Genomic DNA, 15,170 nt, shown 5'->3' with positions numbered 1-15,170 from the left:
CACTATACAATGCAGTCCACTTACCATTGTCTGGTCAAGCCATGTCACAGGTTGTGTCAAGTCAAGTCGAGTCCTTAGTTTGGCAAGTCAAGTCAAAGGATAAAACATAATTTTTAACTAATAATAGCCATTTAATGAGACACAAACATTTTGAAATACAATTAAAATGGAAATGGGGCGGCTGTGATTCAGTCTGTAGAGTGGTCACCCACTGATCAGAAGGTTGGTGGTTCGATCCCTGACCATGGCAGCCTACATGTCAAAGTATCCTTGGGCAAGATACTGAACCCCAAATTGCTCCCGATGCTGCGTTCATCAGTGTGTGGATGAATTCCCAATGGTGGCAGGTGGCACCGTTTAGGGTAGCCTCTGCCACCAGTATGAATGTGTGTGTGAACGGGTGAATGAGTCAGTCTGTAGTGTAAAGCACTTTGGATAAGACGCTATATAAGTGCAGTCCATTTACCATTTACCATAACTTAACTTGAGATTGGGTTTCAATGTATCCATGGTCTGCAGAAACTTAATGTTACAATGCTAAATTTTTATTCTAATGATTGGGTGGATTTGCGATATAAATTGTTATCATCAAATGTTGGGGAGCTACGGAGTTGTGGGAGAGTAACTGGCTATTTTTGTCTTACATCAGCCCTTACAGACACTTACTAATCTTCAAATGACAAACATCGTTTGATGTTGTAGTGTGGCTGTCAGAATTTTTTTGTAAATCTTCGATGCTTTAACTTCCAAGTCACAATGGCTCACTCCCACATCTCTGGTCAGCTGTAGTGGACTAAATAAAACCAGCAGCAGGTGAAGGTACCAATCATTTCTGAGCTCCACAATGCGTCAGTCAAAGAGTCCATCTGACTTAAAAGCTACTGCGTCCCTTTAAGTACATTCAGCTGAACTGTGTCCAGGTGCTTTGCTCTGCCATTTGGCAGACCTTGCCACTCTGTGGTCACTGGCCCTTGTGAAGAATCAATAAGGCTGCTGCCTCTGTTTTCTCCACTCTGCATGAGCCATGCTATTCTAAGATGCTTTGAACAGTTAACTAAATATTGCACTGTTCATTTCGATCCTGGAAGAGTTTTTCCCTTTAAGCATATGGTCACTGACCACTGAAAGGCTAAAATAAAGTTGTAAAAGTATTTTTAAAAATCGACAATTTTATATGTTGTCAACACATGCGTTATGGAATCCTGTGAAGGAACATTCAGTTTAAACCAAATGATACCTTGAAAAAACAAAGTGTGATCCTGTTTGCACTCTACATCCTCAAATAAAAACACAAAATATCTTTTTGGCATACTGCTAAAAAAAGCTATAACAAGGAAATGGCTTTAGCCAGACAGCCCATCTATAGACGAGTGGTATGACATCATCTATGAATTTTTTGTAATGGAAAGAATCACTTTCTCTGTAAGGCTTCAAAAAGCCACATTTGAGGAAATCTGGGAGAAGTGGAGATTGTACATCACCCGGAAACGCCCTTCTTTTGTTTAATATTATTTAACTTTCTTTTTTTTCTTTTTTTTTAATGTGTTTTACTACTTGATGTAGATGGAAACACCCCCAAGTTCTGTTCGTTTGTTTATAACTAGAAAAAATCTGAAAATATGGATCACAATTTCATTTCACCTTTATTTATTCAGGGAGGGCCAATTGAGAGCAAGCTCTCATTTCCAATGGCGCCCTGATTACAGTACAAATACAATTTTAAGACATTACACTACATATCCATAATAATATATAATCAACAGAAGCACAATAAATTCAATGAGTACATACACATTCAGAAATCATAAGATTAATAAGAATGTCTTTAAAATGATTAAAAGGAATCAGTGTATCCAACTGAAGCTGTGACAGTAAATTATTCCATTTAAAAGGAGCGAAATAAACAAAAGCGACTTTCACAATTTCACAATGCCATTCATCATAACGGTGATGACTGTTGTGATGTGCTATTGAAATGTGATTCTAAATAAAGACAAAATGTAAAAAAAAAAAATGTTTTAAAGTGTGATCCTGTTCATATCTTGTAAAGCATATTAAAAAAATATTCTATATTGCAGGAGGAGATGGACAGCAACCCCATGGTGTCATCTCTGCTTAATAAACTGGCAAACTACACCAACCTGACCCAGGGGGCCCAGGAGCACGAGGAGGCCGATGATGACGAGGGACCCAAGAAGAAAGCAGTTAAGGTACAGCAGAGGGTCTTGTTTGTCTCACAGCTCTAAGGTGGAGTACAGTTATGTACTGTACAGATGCATACAGTTGTTTTCTCAAACCTGCTGAACTGTCATTACATAACGGGGTCTCTGACCGATCAAGCCCTGCCGTTTGTTTTATCTCAAACTTTTCTGGGGTTATGAACCTTATTTTCGTCTCCAAGGCTATTTGTGTCCCTGCTCACCATGTACAATTACTGTGACACTGTATTAGTGTCTAGAGGTCAAACCGTTGCAGACATAGAATTATGTATCACAAGCAAGGTTATTATAGTTAAGGAAAACTAATGAAATAACGAAAACTAGAATTGAAAAAACATTTTTCGTTAACTAAAATAAAAATAAAACAAGAGTTTTTAAAAAAACGATAACTAACTGAAACTGTATTTTGTGGTTATAAAACTAACTAAAATTATAGTGAAAATGTCCTTCGTTTTCATCTTTGTCTACTTTTTTCAAACGTAAACCTTTTTGGTTGATATGAAATCTATTTAATCTATCTGCTTTTATGACTTAATAAACTTATTGGGGCTGAGATGGATCAGACAAAGGAAATAAATGCAACATTTATTGTGACTTTTTTAATCTAGCATCCAACAAATACAAAAAAAAAATAATGATAAATCCAAAACTATTATAACCTTGATAACAAGTAGTCATCATGTTACTCTCTCATACAAAAGTATATCATTTTGCAAGTTACATATTGTCAGAGAGTTATTATTAATCCGCTTAGTGAGCTTGTGTTGCTTCAGTAACCATTGTGGGCTTGAAAGTAAGGGCTGAATAAATTGTCCTCAAGAGAGAACTTTATTTAGAAACTAGAAGGGCACTCAGACAGCGAAGACCTCCGGCAAGGCCAATGGTGCATTCACATGATCCTCTGATCCCATTTCCCAAGTTGGGAAGTTGTTCTTCTAACTTTTTGTGTTCATGAGCTTCAAGTTGTAAATTAGAAACAATGTGGATGCTACAGAGAAGATTTGTTGTATTTTATTGAGTGTTTAAAGCAGCGGTTGTCAATCTGATTTCTGCCAAGAACCCCTTACTAGATAGAGAATGTTATCTATAAACTATTATATTTTTTTAAATTTAAATTATATTTATTGATAGATGTAGCAAGAAGGGGCAAATGAAAAGGATCAGGTGAGAAATGAAATGCATACCAAAGCATTTATCAACTTTATGAGTTATTCAACGCTGGGAACTCATTTTTCGAGAGGGGTCTGGCTGCAGACCTGCACTGTCAGGACCGGAAGGTGATTTGAAGCTTTTCAAAATAAAAGCGAGTCCACCTGAAGCACGTATTTTTCATTCCCCGCGTGAAGTGTAGAGACCACAAGGTGAGTAAAAGTCAAGTGACAACAACTTTTCGTCCTGTAAAGTTATATTAATTTGAAAGAATCAGGTTTTGGACTTTTTTTTTAAAATTACACGTAAACATATTTACACATAAAATGTATTCATAAAATAAAGACCCAAGAAACAAACACAAAGAATGAAAAGTATGTGCTTCCGGTAGACTCACTTTTATTTTGAAATGCTTCAAATCTACTTCCGGATCTCACAGTGCGGGAGACCTCACAGTGCTGGAGACCTCACAGTGCAGGTCTGCATCGAAGGGTCCTGTCAGTGCAGGTCTGCAGCCAGACTGTCTTTTTTGTTTGGTTTTTATCTTGATATTTTCTTGCGTTTTTTTCACCTTATCCAGTTGAACTGGAAAGATATACATTTTTTAAAATCTTTTTAATTGAACACGTCAATACACATAAACATTTTCACCATGTACACATTAAATAAAGACCCAAGAAATTAACACAGGGAACGAAAAATATGTGTTTCCAGTATGCTCACTTTTATTTTGAAAGGCTTCGAATCAACTTCCGGTCCTGACAGTGCAGGAGACCTCACAGTGCAGGTCTGCAACTTCCGGTCCTGACAGTGAAGCAGCCAGACTTTCGTGCATTTTTCTGTTTATTCCCACATGAATGCAGCACAAATGCCACATCCTGTAATGTTAAGAAAATGAAACATACCTTATATCTGCCCTGTGATTCAGATTCAATGTTCTTCCTTGGTCCGTTGGTACTTCAGTCCATTTACACTTTTTCTCCTCTCAGATCCTTCAATAACAATGGTTTGATTTCATAGAAAATAAAAATTAGAATAGCCCAGCTGCTGCCATGCGGCAAATAGATGCTTGTGTAACCACAGCTTCAGTCCCATGCCAGTTGCTCCATCCATGTCCCCAGCATGGAAAAAGGCCTCGGGCACCTCCCATTGGCTTGCAGCACCATCTTGGTAAAGAATTAAGCTGACACCATTGTTGCCCCTCTTTGTCTGAACCAGTGGGACTACTGCTGAACATTTGGAGGTAGATGGCTTAAAAGATAGCTGCTTGTCAATACCAGGTGACTGATTTGACATTTTATGTTTTGTCAGAGAAGTTTTAATATATTCTTATTGTGTGCTGTTTTACATACTGTTGTGAAACTAGAGTTTTTGTGAAGATCGCTATCTTCTGGGGTGGAAGCGTTGAAGGATTTTCCACAAGTTTTGTCGCTGCTTACTGAGTGTTGCGTGGTTTATATAAATGATGCCTGTGTCGCGGAGATGTAAGTCTTAAATCCATGTCAAGCGTCGGCTCATTTTCATCAAAATATTCATATTTTAGAGAACACTGGCGATCTTCTTCAATCCATGTCAAATGTCAGCTCATTTTCATCACACATTCATGTTTTGGAGAACATTGCGTGATCTTTATATTGCTAGCAGTGACAGCTTTTGCTTTGTCCGTACATTTCTGATGCTGCCCTTTTGAAAACAAGATTTTGTCTGATTGAAACCATCTTTAGCATTGCATGAAGTCTTTACCACTGTCTCATAAAATATGATTGATGTAATGTTAATGCACGTGATTGACAGCAATATATTTGGGAATCATGCTTTTTATTCTTCTTAAATAACAGCACATAGCATTAATAATAAAACTGTATGGTCATGCTTTGTCCAATTTGTTGCAACTCTGAAATGTTTGGTTTCACGGTTTTATTTTTCTGAAAATAACTGAATTGACTCATAACATGTTCTACCATTTACACACAATATTTGTTTCTCATTTCACTTCCCCTTTAGATATGCATTTATTTCCTTCTTTGTCGTCTTCTCTGGTCTAATTTTCTGCAATTTTTTGCTGCTCACCTCATGTTCCTCTCCCCTTTCCAGCCCCTAATCACCACCCACAAGCACACATTAATCTGTTTTCTGCTCTCTTGTCTTCCCTTCATCTACCTCCCTCTACAGAGCCCTCAGATGGGGACCTTCATGGGTGTCTACCTCCCCTGCCTCCAGAATATTCTCGGGGTCATCCTGTTTCTGCGTCTCACCTGGATTGTCGGCACTGCCGGCATCTTGGAGTCCCTGGCTATTGTCATCCTGTGCTGCTCTTGTGTGAGTACTCAGCACCATGTCCTCCATGAGATGCCTTTTTTAGTTTTGTTTAGGGCTGCACAATTAATCGAATTTTAATTGTGATCACGATTTTGGCTGCCACAATTAAATTACCCTGATTGCCAGCGATATTTCCATTTTAAAATGCAGCTCCCCTGCATATCTAATCAAGCACTTTCTACACCAGTAGTCCACCAACCACCAGGGGGCGAACGCATAGTTAAGGTTCCATGTAGCTGCCTAAGTAAATAACAAGCGAGCGATAAGCAGGATGTTAGGTAGTACTCGATGCCACAACAACAGACGCCATATGTAATAACCGGAGAAGCAGTGTTGCCAACTTAGCTACTTTGTTGCTATATTTAGCAACTTTTCAGACCCCCTTAGCAACTATTTTTCAAAAAAAGTGACTGGCGACGAATCCAGCGACTTTTTCTGGTGTTATTGGAGTCTCGTTCTTACTCTTCTGGGGGCTCAGCAGGGCTGGCGGCTCATTAAGAAGAGTAAGAACGAGTCGAAGCGGCACAGTCCTCCTGCAGCAGTCTCTCCCAGCTGCAGAGCCGGATGGGATGTTAACCCCTAAGCGTCCAGTCTGCAAATTGCTAATATGCTAACAGTTAGCTCTGTAACAGTACATTGTGTATGTGTTGCTGCTGCAGGAGGTGTTCACTTACTGATCTATTGTTTGTTTAAAAGTAGTGCAATAAAAATACCGATGTTTTCCCTAACAGGATGAATAATTGTGATTAATAATCGTGATTACAATATTGATCAAAAATAATCGTGATTATCATTTTGGCCATAAACGTGCAGCCCTAGTTTTATTGTACTTTAACCATCCTTAAAATGGAAATTAAAGGACGGCTTTAACATCCGCCCCTCCACTTTATTGTTTGGTGTTTTGTTTAATAATGCAAATTGAAAGGAACTGGTCTCTTGACATGGACATAATTTGTCTTTAGCAAGATTTTAGAGTTTGACCCTGTCAACTCCAAGCTGTTTCAGGGCTTTTTTTGCTTGTGAAATTGCACAATCATGGCTAGAAGTAGGGAGAATTCAATGCCATAAATATTTTTTTTTAAACCAAGTTAAATTTCTTTGGCAATTTTTTTTTGGCAAAGATTGGAAATCAAATTAATCTGTATAAACAAAATCTTTCTGAATTGCCACATTTTTTCATTCTTGGAAAAAAAATGGGGGCTCCACACTCCCTACATATTTCTACAACTGTTTACATTTTTACAGCTCTTGTCCTCTCCCCTCTGCTCCGTGTAAACAGCCTGCAGTTCAGTCGTAGTTTTGCTGAATTTTTTGAACAATACTGTTGGTCACAGCAAAGTCATTCATGGCTTCTCAGTTGCATTGAGGAACACAGAATGAATTGTTTTTTACAGGATCTGGTTTGTGGAAAAATATTTTTTTGGTCAAATTTTGAATGAGACATTTAGAAAAATGTATGTTGATGAAATCTAACCAGCTTACGCTTAGATTTGGTTATTTTTTCCATATGAAGGTTTTCGTTACATATGATTCACTCTTGGGCCATCAGATATTTGGAAATCTGACACTTTTTTTTGTTTCTGTTTCATACAGTTTCTGGCTATGATCAGTGGTGTAAGTTTGACTTTTATTTAAGAAAGAGTGTCATTTAAAGCTCCCGTTGGTTGTGAGGTCAAAGGGTTAAGCCACTGACATGCAAGATTATGTAAGAGAGCACTTAATGTACACTTCCCGCTCTTTAATGCATTCTGAATACATTAGCACATGACAGTGAATATGTGTCCATGTGCTTTAGTGTTTCGGTAACACTGAGGGTAGATCCTGCCTCCAGTTTTAATGGCAGACGGTTTCAAATGTTAGATTGACAGCAGTAATGAATGACAGGCAAGTTGACTTAGTGGTCACTGAGCCCTCCTATATTTAGCCACTGTGACTCTCCATTTCCCATATACTCCTAGCTCCTAATGGTACCTGGCAACTTGGCGTGTAATCCCTCCATCTGCAAAGTGTCAGAAACATAGCGACATGCACACCCACACAGTGGCTATATTTGCCAAGCCCAGGCAGACAATGGATTACATCAGTTTAATCAGGGAAAGTACAAACAAAAACCTCGAGTACTATCTTAGTTCAATGCTTTTTGCCTCATAATGGAAAACTCTAATGGTAAAACATGATCAGTTTCATATACAATGTGGCCCAGCCTGGCAAAGTGACCACATTCCAGACTATGCAAAGAATTAAACCTGAAATTAATCAGAGTCATATATCTCAAACAGTCAGACAGATTTTGATGAAATACTATTAAACTCTGATATTGATGAAATTCTGAAATTGCTATTTTTTAATTTTTATAGTTTTGATGTACTTCCTGGTACTTAACTCGACCCACAGAAGTAAATAAAATAAAATTCAAAAAAATAATAAATAAAATCTCAAAGTTATTTGTATTTTTATTTATTAGAGTAATTATGTATTGTAAATGACCAGGAAAAAACCTAACCCAGTACACTGTGCCTGAAAAAAAAATCTGTTTAATTTACGGTAAAATATCGGCAGCTGTGGTTGCCAGAATTTCACCGTGAAAAGTGGGTTTTCTATTGTAAATTTGAATGTAAATATTGGCAAAAACTTTATTTAGACTGAATAATCCTGTTTTTTTTTTTTAGGGCAATTGTGACATTATGGTATTTATCCATTAATTTTGAATAGATTTTTTCAAATATTTTTGCAGATTAAGTTTTGTACTATTCCTTTATTTACGGTAATTAAGTGTCTACTATGATGATATACATTTTTTTATTTTACGCCCCATTTGATGCGATTTGACAGTGTTTTCCTGTAATTTCTACAAACATTTTTTACAGTGTATAAACTTGCATCGTAATTTGTTTTAGCTGTAAAAAGTGTTTCCCTAGAAAGACAGGGACTCCATTTCATATATTACAATCTAGCTAAAGTGCATTAGGAGGGTTTGCCCTCCACTGCATCACTGCTGTTACATAATAAGAGAGGCAAGCTTAGTCAAACAGATTAATGTTCATTTTCTCTGCTTAGACCCCATCTGACTTTGCACTGATAGTTCCACATCAGCCACCTGTTTATAGGTCATGTTTTGTTTGTTCTAGACCCAACACCAGAAATGTCTAAAAATAACTAGAAAAGAGATTTCAGTTGACTTTAATTCAGACCAGTTAAATCTGCTCTGTGCACTTTCAAACAGGTTACTGTATCTTTCATGATTTCATATTCTCGTATTGTTTAGCTGTCATGAATCAGTAATCTTTCCCACTTTCACTGGTTACATGAAAGCCATTGCAAACTGTTTTATTGCAACTTAAAGAACTACAACTGTATTTGTTTTTTAAGATGAAAACACAGAGGCCCAGTGTGTATGAATAGCTCTTATGAGTCCAAGTCTCACACTAACATACTGAGAGTACAAACACACTTTTTATTTTATTAATCCAGTACACAGAGCAGCATTCAGAGTAGTTTCCATCATGTCATGTTAGGTCTGTTCTTTGATCTGTGTATTGCTCAACAACATGAGTACACTAGGTGCTTTGTGGTTATAGGTCACTGCTAGCACCTGTTTCTCTAAAATACATCCTCATCAGCATGATTTTCACTATGTAACACAAACAAATATATGCTTTAAATACACAGGAGAAGGAACGGTGTGATTTTGTTTTTGGATTCATGGGCTGTTGATTCAATTCAAATTCATAACTGATTTTTGATCAGTGCTTCCTGTTTTTCCGTGCACACTGCAAAAAAGATGTGTCTAAAAACAAGATAAAAACACTAAATCTGAGGGAAATGATCTTGCTGCATGGACAGATAATTTCACTTGACAAGATTTCTTGAATTAAGATTGTTAAATCTAGAAATAAGCTTGTTGAACACTTAAAATAAGAAATTAACTCGTAAAACAAGATAAATTAAAGCTGCAAGCAGCGATGAACTGACCCGAGCAGAGTGAACTGACAATTATTTGTTTCTTACCAAGATTAAAAAAAAAACTTTAGATTTAGAAGTGTTACATAATTGATCTTGTTTTAAGAGTTAATTTCTTATTTTAAGGGTCAACATGCTTATTTCTAGATTTAACAATACTAATTTAAGAAATCTTGTCAAGTGAAATTATCTGTCCATGCAGCAAGATCATTTCCCTCAGATTTAGTGTTTTTATCTTGTTTTTAGACACACCTTTTTTGCAGTTATTGTACAAGACCAGTAACACAGTATATTTTGAGTGATCGCAGTTACTTGCTATTAGTTACTGGTCATTTTCTATAATATCGCCATACTGTAATGGCTATAGTGTGATATAAGACTAGATACCATGTGGGTTTTTTGTAAACAGGATCTTAATGTAGGTATTACTTATTATTATTATTATTATTATTATTATCAACAGTTATTTAAACATATTTAACTTCCAGGTCCCATATTGTATATATGAGATTTGTTGGAACAAACTTCCATCTGATCTGCTGAGTCCCTCTCAATCTTTAAGAAGAGATGAAAGGCCCAGCTATTTACTGAACACCTTCACAGATAATCTAGTAGGGCTGGGTGATACGCACAAAAAAAGTCATATCCTGATATATTTAGGCTGAATATCGATATATGATGTATAAGTGAGAGCAAATGTTCAGTCAAAGTCAAAGCCAAATATGACATGTCACAAGTAGTTTTATTGAAACCGTTTATTTAAGTAAACTTAAATACTGTATAACAACAGAAGTACCTTTTTTTAAATTAAAGCTCCATAAAGTGCTCATTTAAATAAAACAAATGTTTCAAATAAAATAGCCAATCTCTTTCCAAAATGAATATATTTATATGAGAAAAGAATAACAAACATTACAAAAGGACTAAATATGACAGACCCTAGTAAGGGCAGCATTTATATATAAAGAAAGACTTTTTTTTAAAAACTATATCGATATATGCAATATGGTCTAATTCCATATCGATATTTTTTATATCGATATATCGCCCAGCCCTATAATCTACACAAATGAAAAAAATTCCGTATGCATTGCTTGAAATCACTTATATCGTAATGGACCTGAGTGAACCCATGGCACGTACTCATGTGTTGTCTTTCGATTTGATCTTTGCTTGTGTTGTATTAACTCTCAAATGTCTCTTTGGATAAAAGCCTAAGCTAAATGACATTGTAGAATTGTAGATTTCCTTCTCTTTTTTAATTACAAAGCAGGTCTTAGTGCTATATACATACTGTGTAAGTATGAAAATGCTCAGTTCACAAGCCTGTATTCAGAAACTGTGGCTTTAAACTAGTCTTTGGGAACTTCTGTAAGGTTGTGATGCCACAACTATACTATGTAAGTAGAAAGTGGCGTCTTGTTCATTCCCCAGTTGCAATGACGTATATTGGAGATGGATTGAGCATTATTTTGACGTTTGAATTACCAAGATCTTCCAGATCTATACGCCCATTAAGCAGGCACACTCGTGCTCCCTTTAGCCCCAATGAGCATTGTATGTCCCCTTTAACGTCACTACTAATGACATTAGAGTCAGTATTGAACGGAAGCATAAATAGCATTAACCAGATCTTGTTATTATTGATATTAAGCTATTTAGTTTCTTCTAAACTTCTTGTTGTGGACCATAAAGAGTCCTGAGACACCAGAGGAGAGTTACTTTTTGCTGTTGGCTCTTCTGTCAGTGACGTATTGGTTAATTTGTGCATGGATCACAGTGATCTTTGGTTAATGCAGTTATTGGACCGTGTTTGAGTTTGACTGGCCTCTGGCTCTGGTTGAATTTCTTCTAGAAGCCCAGCTAAATTCCACTAAGTCCTGTAAAATCCAGTATTATACTGTAAGAAATCTTTCCACATGTCTTATGGGAATTGTGTGGTAATTTCAACAGTGAGGACATGTCGTCCAGTACTTTCTCTTGCTGTAGCCTATTTGATTCATCTGTGGTGAAGACAAGCACATGCATAGCTGCTTCAGGTTTCAGCGGAAGCGGAAGATAAAATTGTCAGCTAATTGGCTTTACTCCAGCTTGTCTGCCACTTTAAACCGGACGCCCAGCACAGGGTTTATCTTGGTCGTGTCCTTGTCCGTCCTCCCATTCTCCTCTTGCCTTTGTCCTCTATTCTCTTACCTTCACACACTCTCCTCTCCTTCCTTCCTTCTTTCTTTTCTTTTCTTTTCACTTCTTATCTTGTCTCCCTGCCTTTCTCTTTGCTCTGTCCTTTCTGTCATCTGGAAGCTCTGTTAGGTAACAGGCTGATGTAAATATCCTCATTACAAGAACTTCATGGAATGATTTCACGGAAAAGCTCGTATCCATTACCAATCGGGAAGGTTTAGAGCATAAGCCCCTAAGAAGTATTTTAACAGGCTCAGTGCCAGATTAAGCCCTCCAAGTGTCCTATTGTTGGGAAAATCCGGAAAATTCATGGAGTTAGAGAATTATTAGGTGGGCATGAAAGAAATGCTCAAGGAGGTTTATTTTAAACACCGTAATTTGTTTTGAACCACGCAAACTCTTTGTTACAATGCAACATTGAGAACTGACTTACAGTAAATACTGACCTTCGTCACTTTACACGATTATACTTTCACTTTACATTCTCTGTACTTTAATCTATTGTTTTATACCGTTGTTTATATATATACACTACATGCCAAAAGTTTGGAAGCAAGATCAAATTAGTACAAAAAAATAGTTTCATTGGTATACTTTGCAACAAAATAAACATGATTATTATATAAAGAGTCACTTATCAGAACACATTTAAACTACAATTTTCAGATTTTGGGGTTATTCTTGCTTTGACTTTGCTTTCTTCAAAGTAACCTCCTTTGGCTTTAACAACAGCATGGCATATGAGGCATTCGTTTATATTTATAGACATACTCTCAAAAGCCAAAGAGCTGAAGTGAATAATGCAAAGTGTTAATTTAATTTGTTTTTTTTTTTACTTTTGCACTGAAGTTGTGACTCTTGCAAATCTTCTCAACCCTAAAACTAAGCCCTTCTTTTCTTTTGGTTACATTTATTCAGCAATGGTCTGGTAACATCAATGTTTACATAAAGGTCAATTGATGAAAATGGTTCAATTCAATGAAACTAGTCTGATCATGCAGTAAATACATCCAAAAATCCAAAGAATTCATACTGGTTTTAAAAAAGGTCATTGTGAACAGAAAATGTAAGACTTTTGGCCTGTAAAAATATATATATACACTTCATTCATATACATTTACTACATACATTAAGTTTCCACATTTGTTATTAGTGTCTATCCACAGGTTTCTATTATGTTATGTTTATATTTTATTTATGTTTTATTTCATCCCCATTTTTTAAAACTAGAATGAATTCCTTTTCTTTTTTATGCACATTTTAATGTGCATTGTTGTAGAGAACAAACAACAAAATGCTTTTCTGTAACTGTTGTTCACATGATTATGAATAACCTGTTTTTGAAACTAAACATAACTCACATCTCAGAGGGATTTTATATGTTTAAGCTCTTTACATTGTAAAGTCTTGTTGTAACATTGTTGTTTTTAATGTCTTCTCTCCACAGACCATGCTGACTGCTATATCCATGAGTGCAATCGCTACCAACGGTGTTGTTCCAGGTGAGATGCTTTGATTTCAGGCAAACTTTAACAAGGCATTTATTAAGTAGAGAAGAAATGATTACAAGTTAATTATTGTTGCTGTTTGATTGATTGCTGAATAGAAGTAAAGATAGATATTTGAATCAAATAGAAGCCATTCTCTTTCCTCGTTTGCCCTACCTCGCTTGTTTTATGATAATTGATACTTGATATTATTGTCTGAGAATTTCAGGCGCAATTTTTGGGTTTGATCAAAACCTTCACAACGTTTTCTTTTGTTTAGAGTAGTGTGTAACTTAACTTTCCCACTCTGCTCCCCACTTTTCCCCCAGCTGGAGGCTCCTACTATATGATCTCCAGATCTCTGGGCCCAGAGTTTGGTGGAGCTGTCGGTCTCTGTTTCTATCTGGGCACAACCTTCGCTGGCTCCATGTACATACTTGGTACTATAGAGATTCTGCTGGTGAGTAAACACTGTGCACTAATTACGTCCACCGTCTATGGATGTTACTCTGGTGCAGGTATAAAACTTATACACTGCAAAAAAGGTGTGTCTAAAAACAAGATAAAAACACTAAATCTGAGGGAAATGATCTTGCTGCATGGACAGATAATTTCACTTGACAAGATTTCTTTAATTAAGATTGTTAAATCTAGAAATAAGCATGTTGAACGCTTAAAATAACAAATTAACTCTTAAAACAAGATAAATTATGTAACACTTTTAAATCTAAAGTTTTTTTTTATCTTGGCAAGAAACAAATAATTGTCAGTGCACTCTACTCTGCTCAAAACAAGATAAATTAAAGTTGCAAGCAGCGATGAATTGGCCCGAGCAGAGAGTACTGCAAATGATTTGTTTCTTACCAAAAAAAAAAAACTTTAGAATTAGAAGTGTTTGATAATTTATCTTGTTTTAAGTGTTCATTTCTTATTTCAAGCGTTCAACATACTAAATTAAACTTAAAAACTTTAAGTTTAAGATTTAAGAAATCTTGTCAAGTGAAATTATCTGTCCATGCAGCAAGATAATTTCCCTCAGATTTAGTGTTTTTATCTTAATTTTAGACACACTTTTTCGTAGTGTATAAAACTTGTATACTCTTGTAACTGATCTCGCCCTTCTCCATTCAGACCTACATCGTGCCTAAAGCAGCCATCTTTGTGGCAGAGAGAAAGGAGGATGAGGTGGACGCCCTGCTGAATAACATGCGAGTTTATGGCACGTGCTGCCTAGCGCTGATGTCCGTGGTCGTATTTGTAGGGGTGAAATATGTCAACAAGCTGGCACTCGTCTTCCTGGCTTGTGTCATTCTCTCCATCCTCGCCATCTATGCTGGAGTCATCAAGACCATCTTTGAGCCACCAGATTTTCCGTGAGTCCATAAAGTAATCATTGATACTTAGGGGTGTGACGAGATCTCGTGCCACGAGCGATTTGTGAGCTATCCAAACTTGTATTTGTGACCTGTGGGGGCAGTAAAAGATAAAGAAGAAGAGGAGGAGAAGGAGGGGAATCAGTAAGCAGCCAGAATGACGTCACAGGGGTCGGCGGCGAGCCAGAAGAGTCAGAACGAATCGAAGCGGCACATTCCTGCTAATAGGCTAACAGTTAGCTCTGTAGCAGTACAGTGTGTACAGTAGTGTTCAAAATAATAGCAGTCCAATGTGACTAACCAGGTTAATCCAGGTTTTTAGTATATTTATCATCGCTACATGGGCCAATTGCACAGCCTTAAGAGCGTGCATATCACGAATGCTGGTTCTTGTTGGTTTTTTGAAAATCTACTGCACCTACTGGTACCTTGTTTGCCATGTAGCAATAAAAAATATACTAAAAACCTGGATTAATCTGGTT

At 36.6% G+C, this 15,170-nt stretch overlaps 1 protein-coding gene across 3 annotated transcripts in view; it reads left to right on the top strand.

The window, feature by feature from the left end:
* Positions 1 to 15,170, top strand: part of slc12a7b (solute carrier family 12 member 7b) — a 76,605-nt gene that overhangs the window by 34,910 nt on the left and 26,525 nt on the right. For all 3 annotated transcript variants that reach the window (XM_059326632.1, XM_059326631.1, XM_059326633.1), the window contains exons 3-7: positions 2,079 to 2,210; positions 5,541 to 5,687; positions 13,276 to 13,330; positions 13,645 to 13,775; positions 14,447 to 14,688. In XM_059326632.1, the coding sequence (XP_059182615.1) occupies positions 2,079 to 2,210; positions 5,541 to 5,687; positions 13,276 to 13,330; positions 13,645 to 13,775; positions 14,447 to 14,688 (707 nt within the window). The remainder of the gene's footprint in view (positions 1 to 2,078; positions 2,211 to 5,540; positions 5,688 to 13,275; positions 13,331 to 13,644; positions 13,776 to 14,446; positions 14,689 to 15,170) is intronic.

The sequence above is a fragment of the Centropristis striata genome, chromosome 23 (assembly GCF_030273125.1).
Source record: "Centropristis striata isolate RG_2023a ecotype Rhode Island chromosome 23, C.striata_1.0, whole genome shotgun sequence".
NCBI classification, from domain to species: Eukaryota; Metazoa; Chordata; class Actinopteri; order Perciformes; family Serranidae; genus Centropristis; species Centropristis striata.
This window is presented reverse-complemented; position numbering and strand designations above follow the sequence as displayed.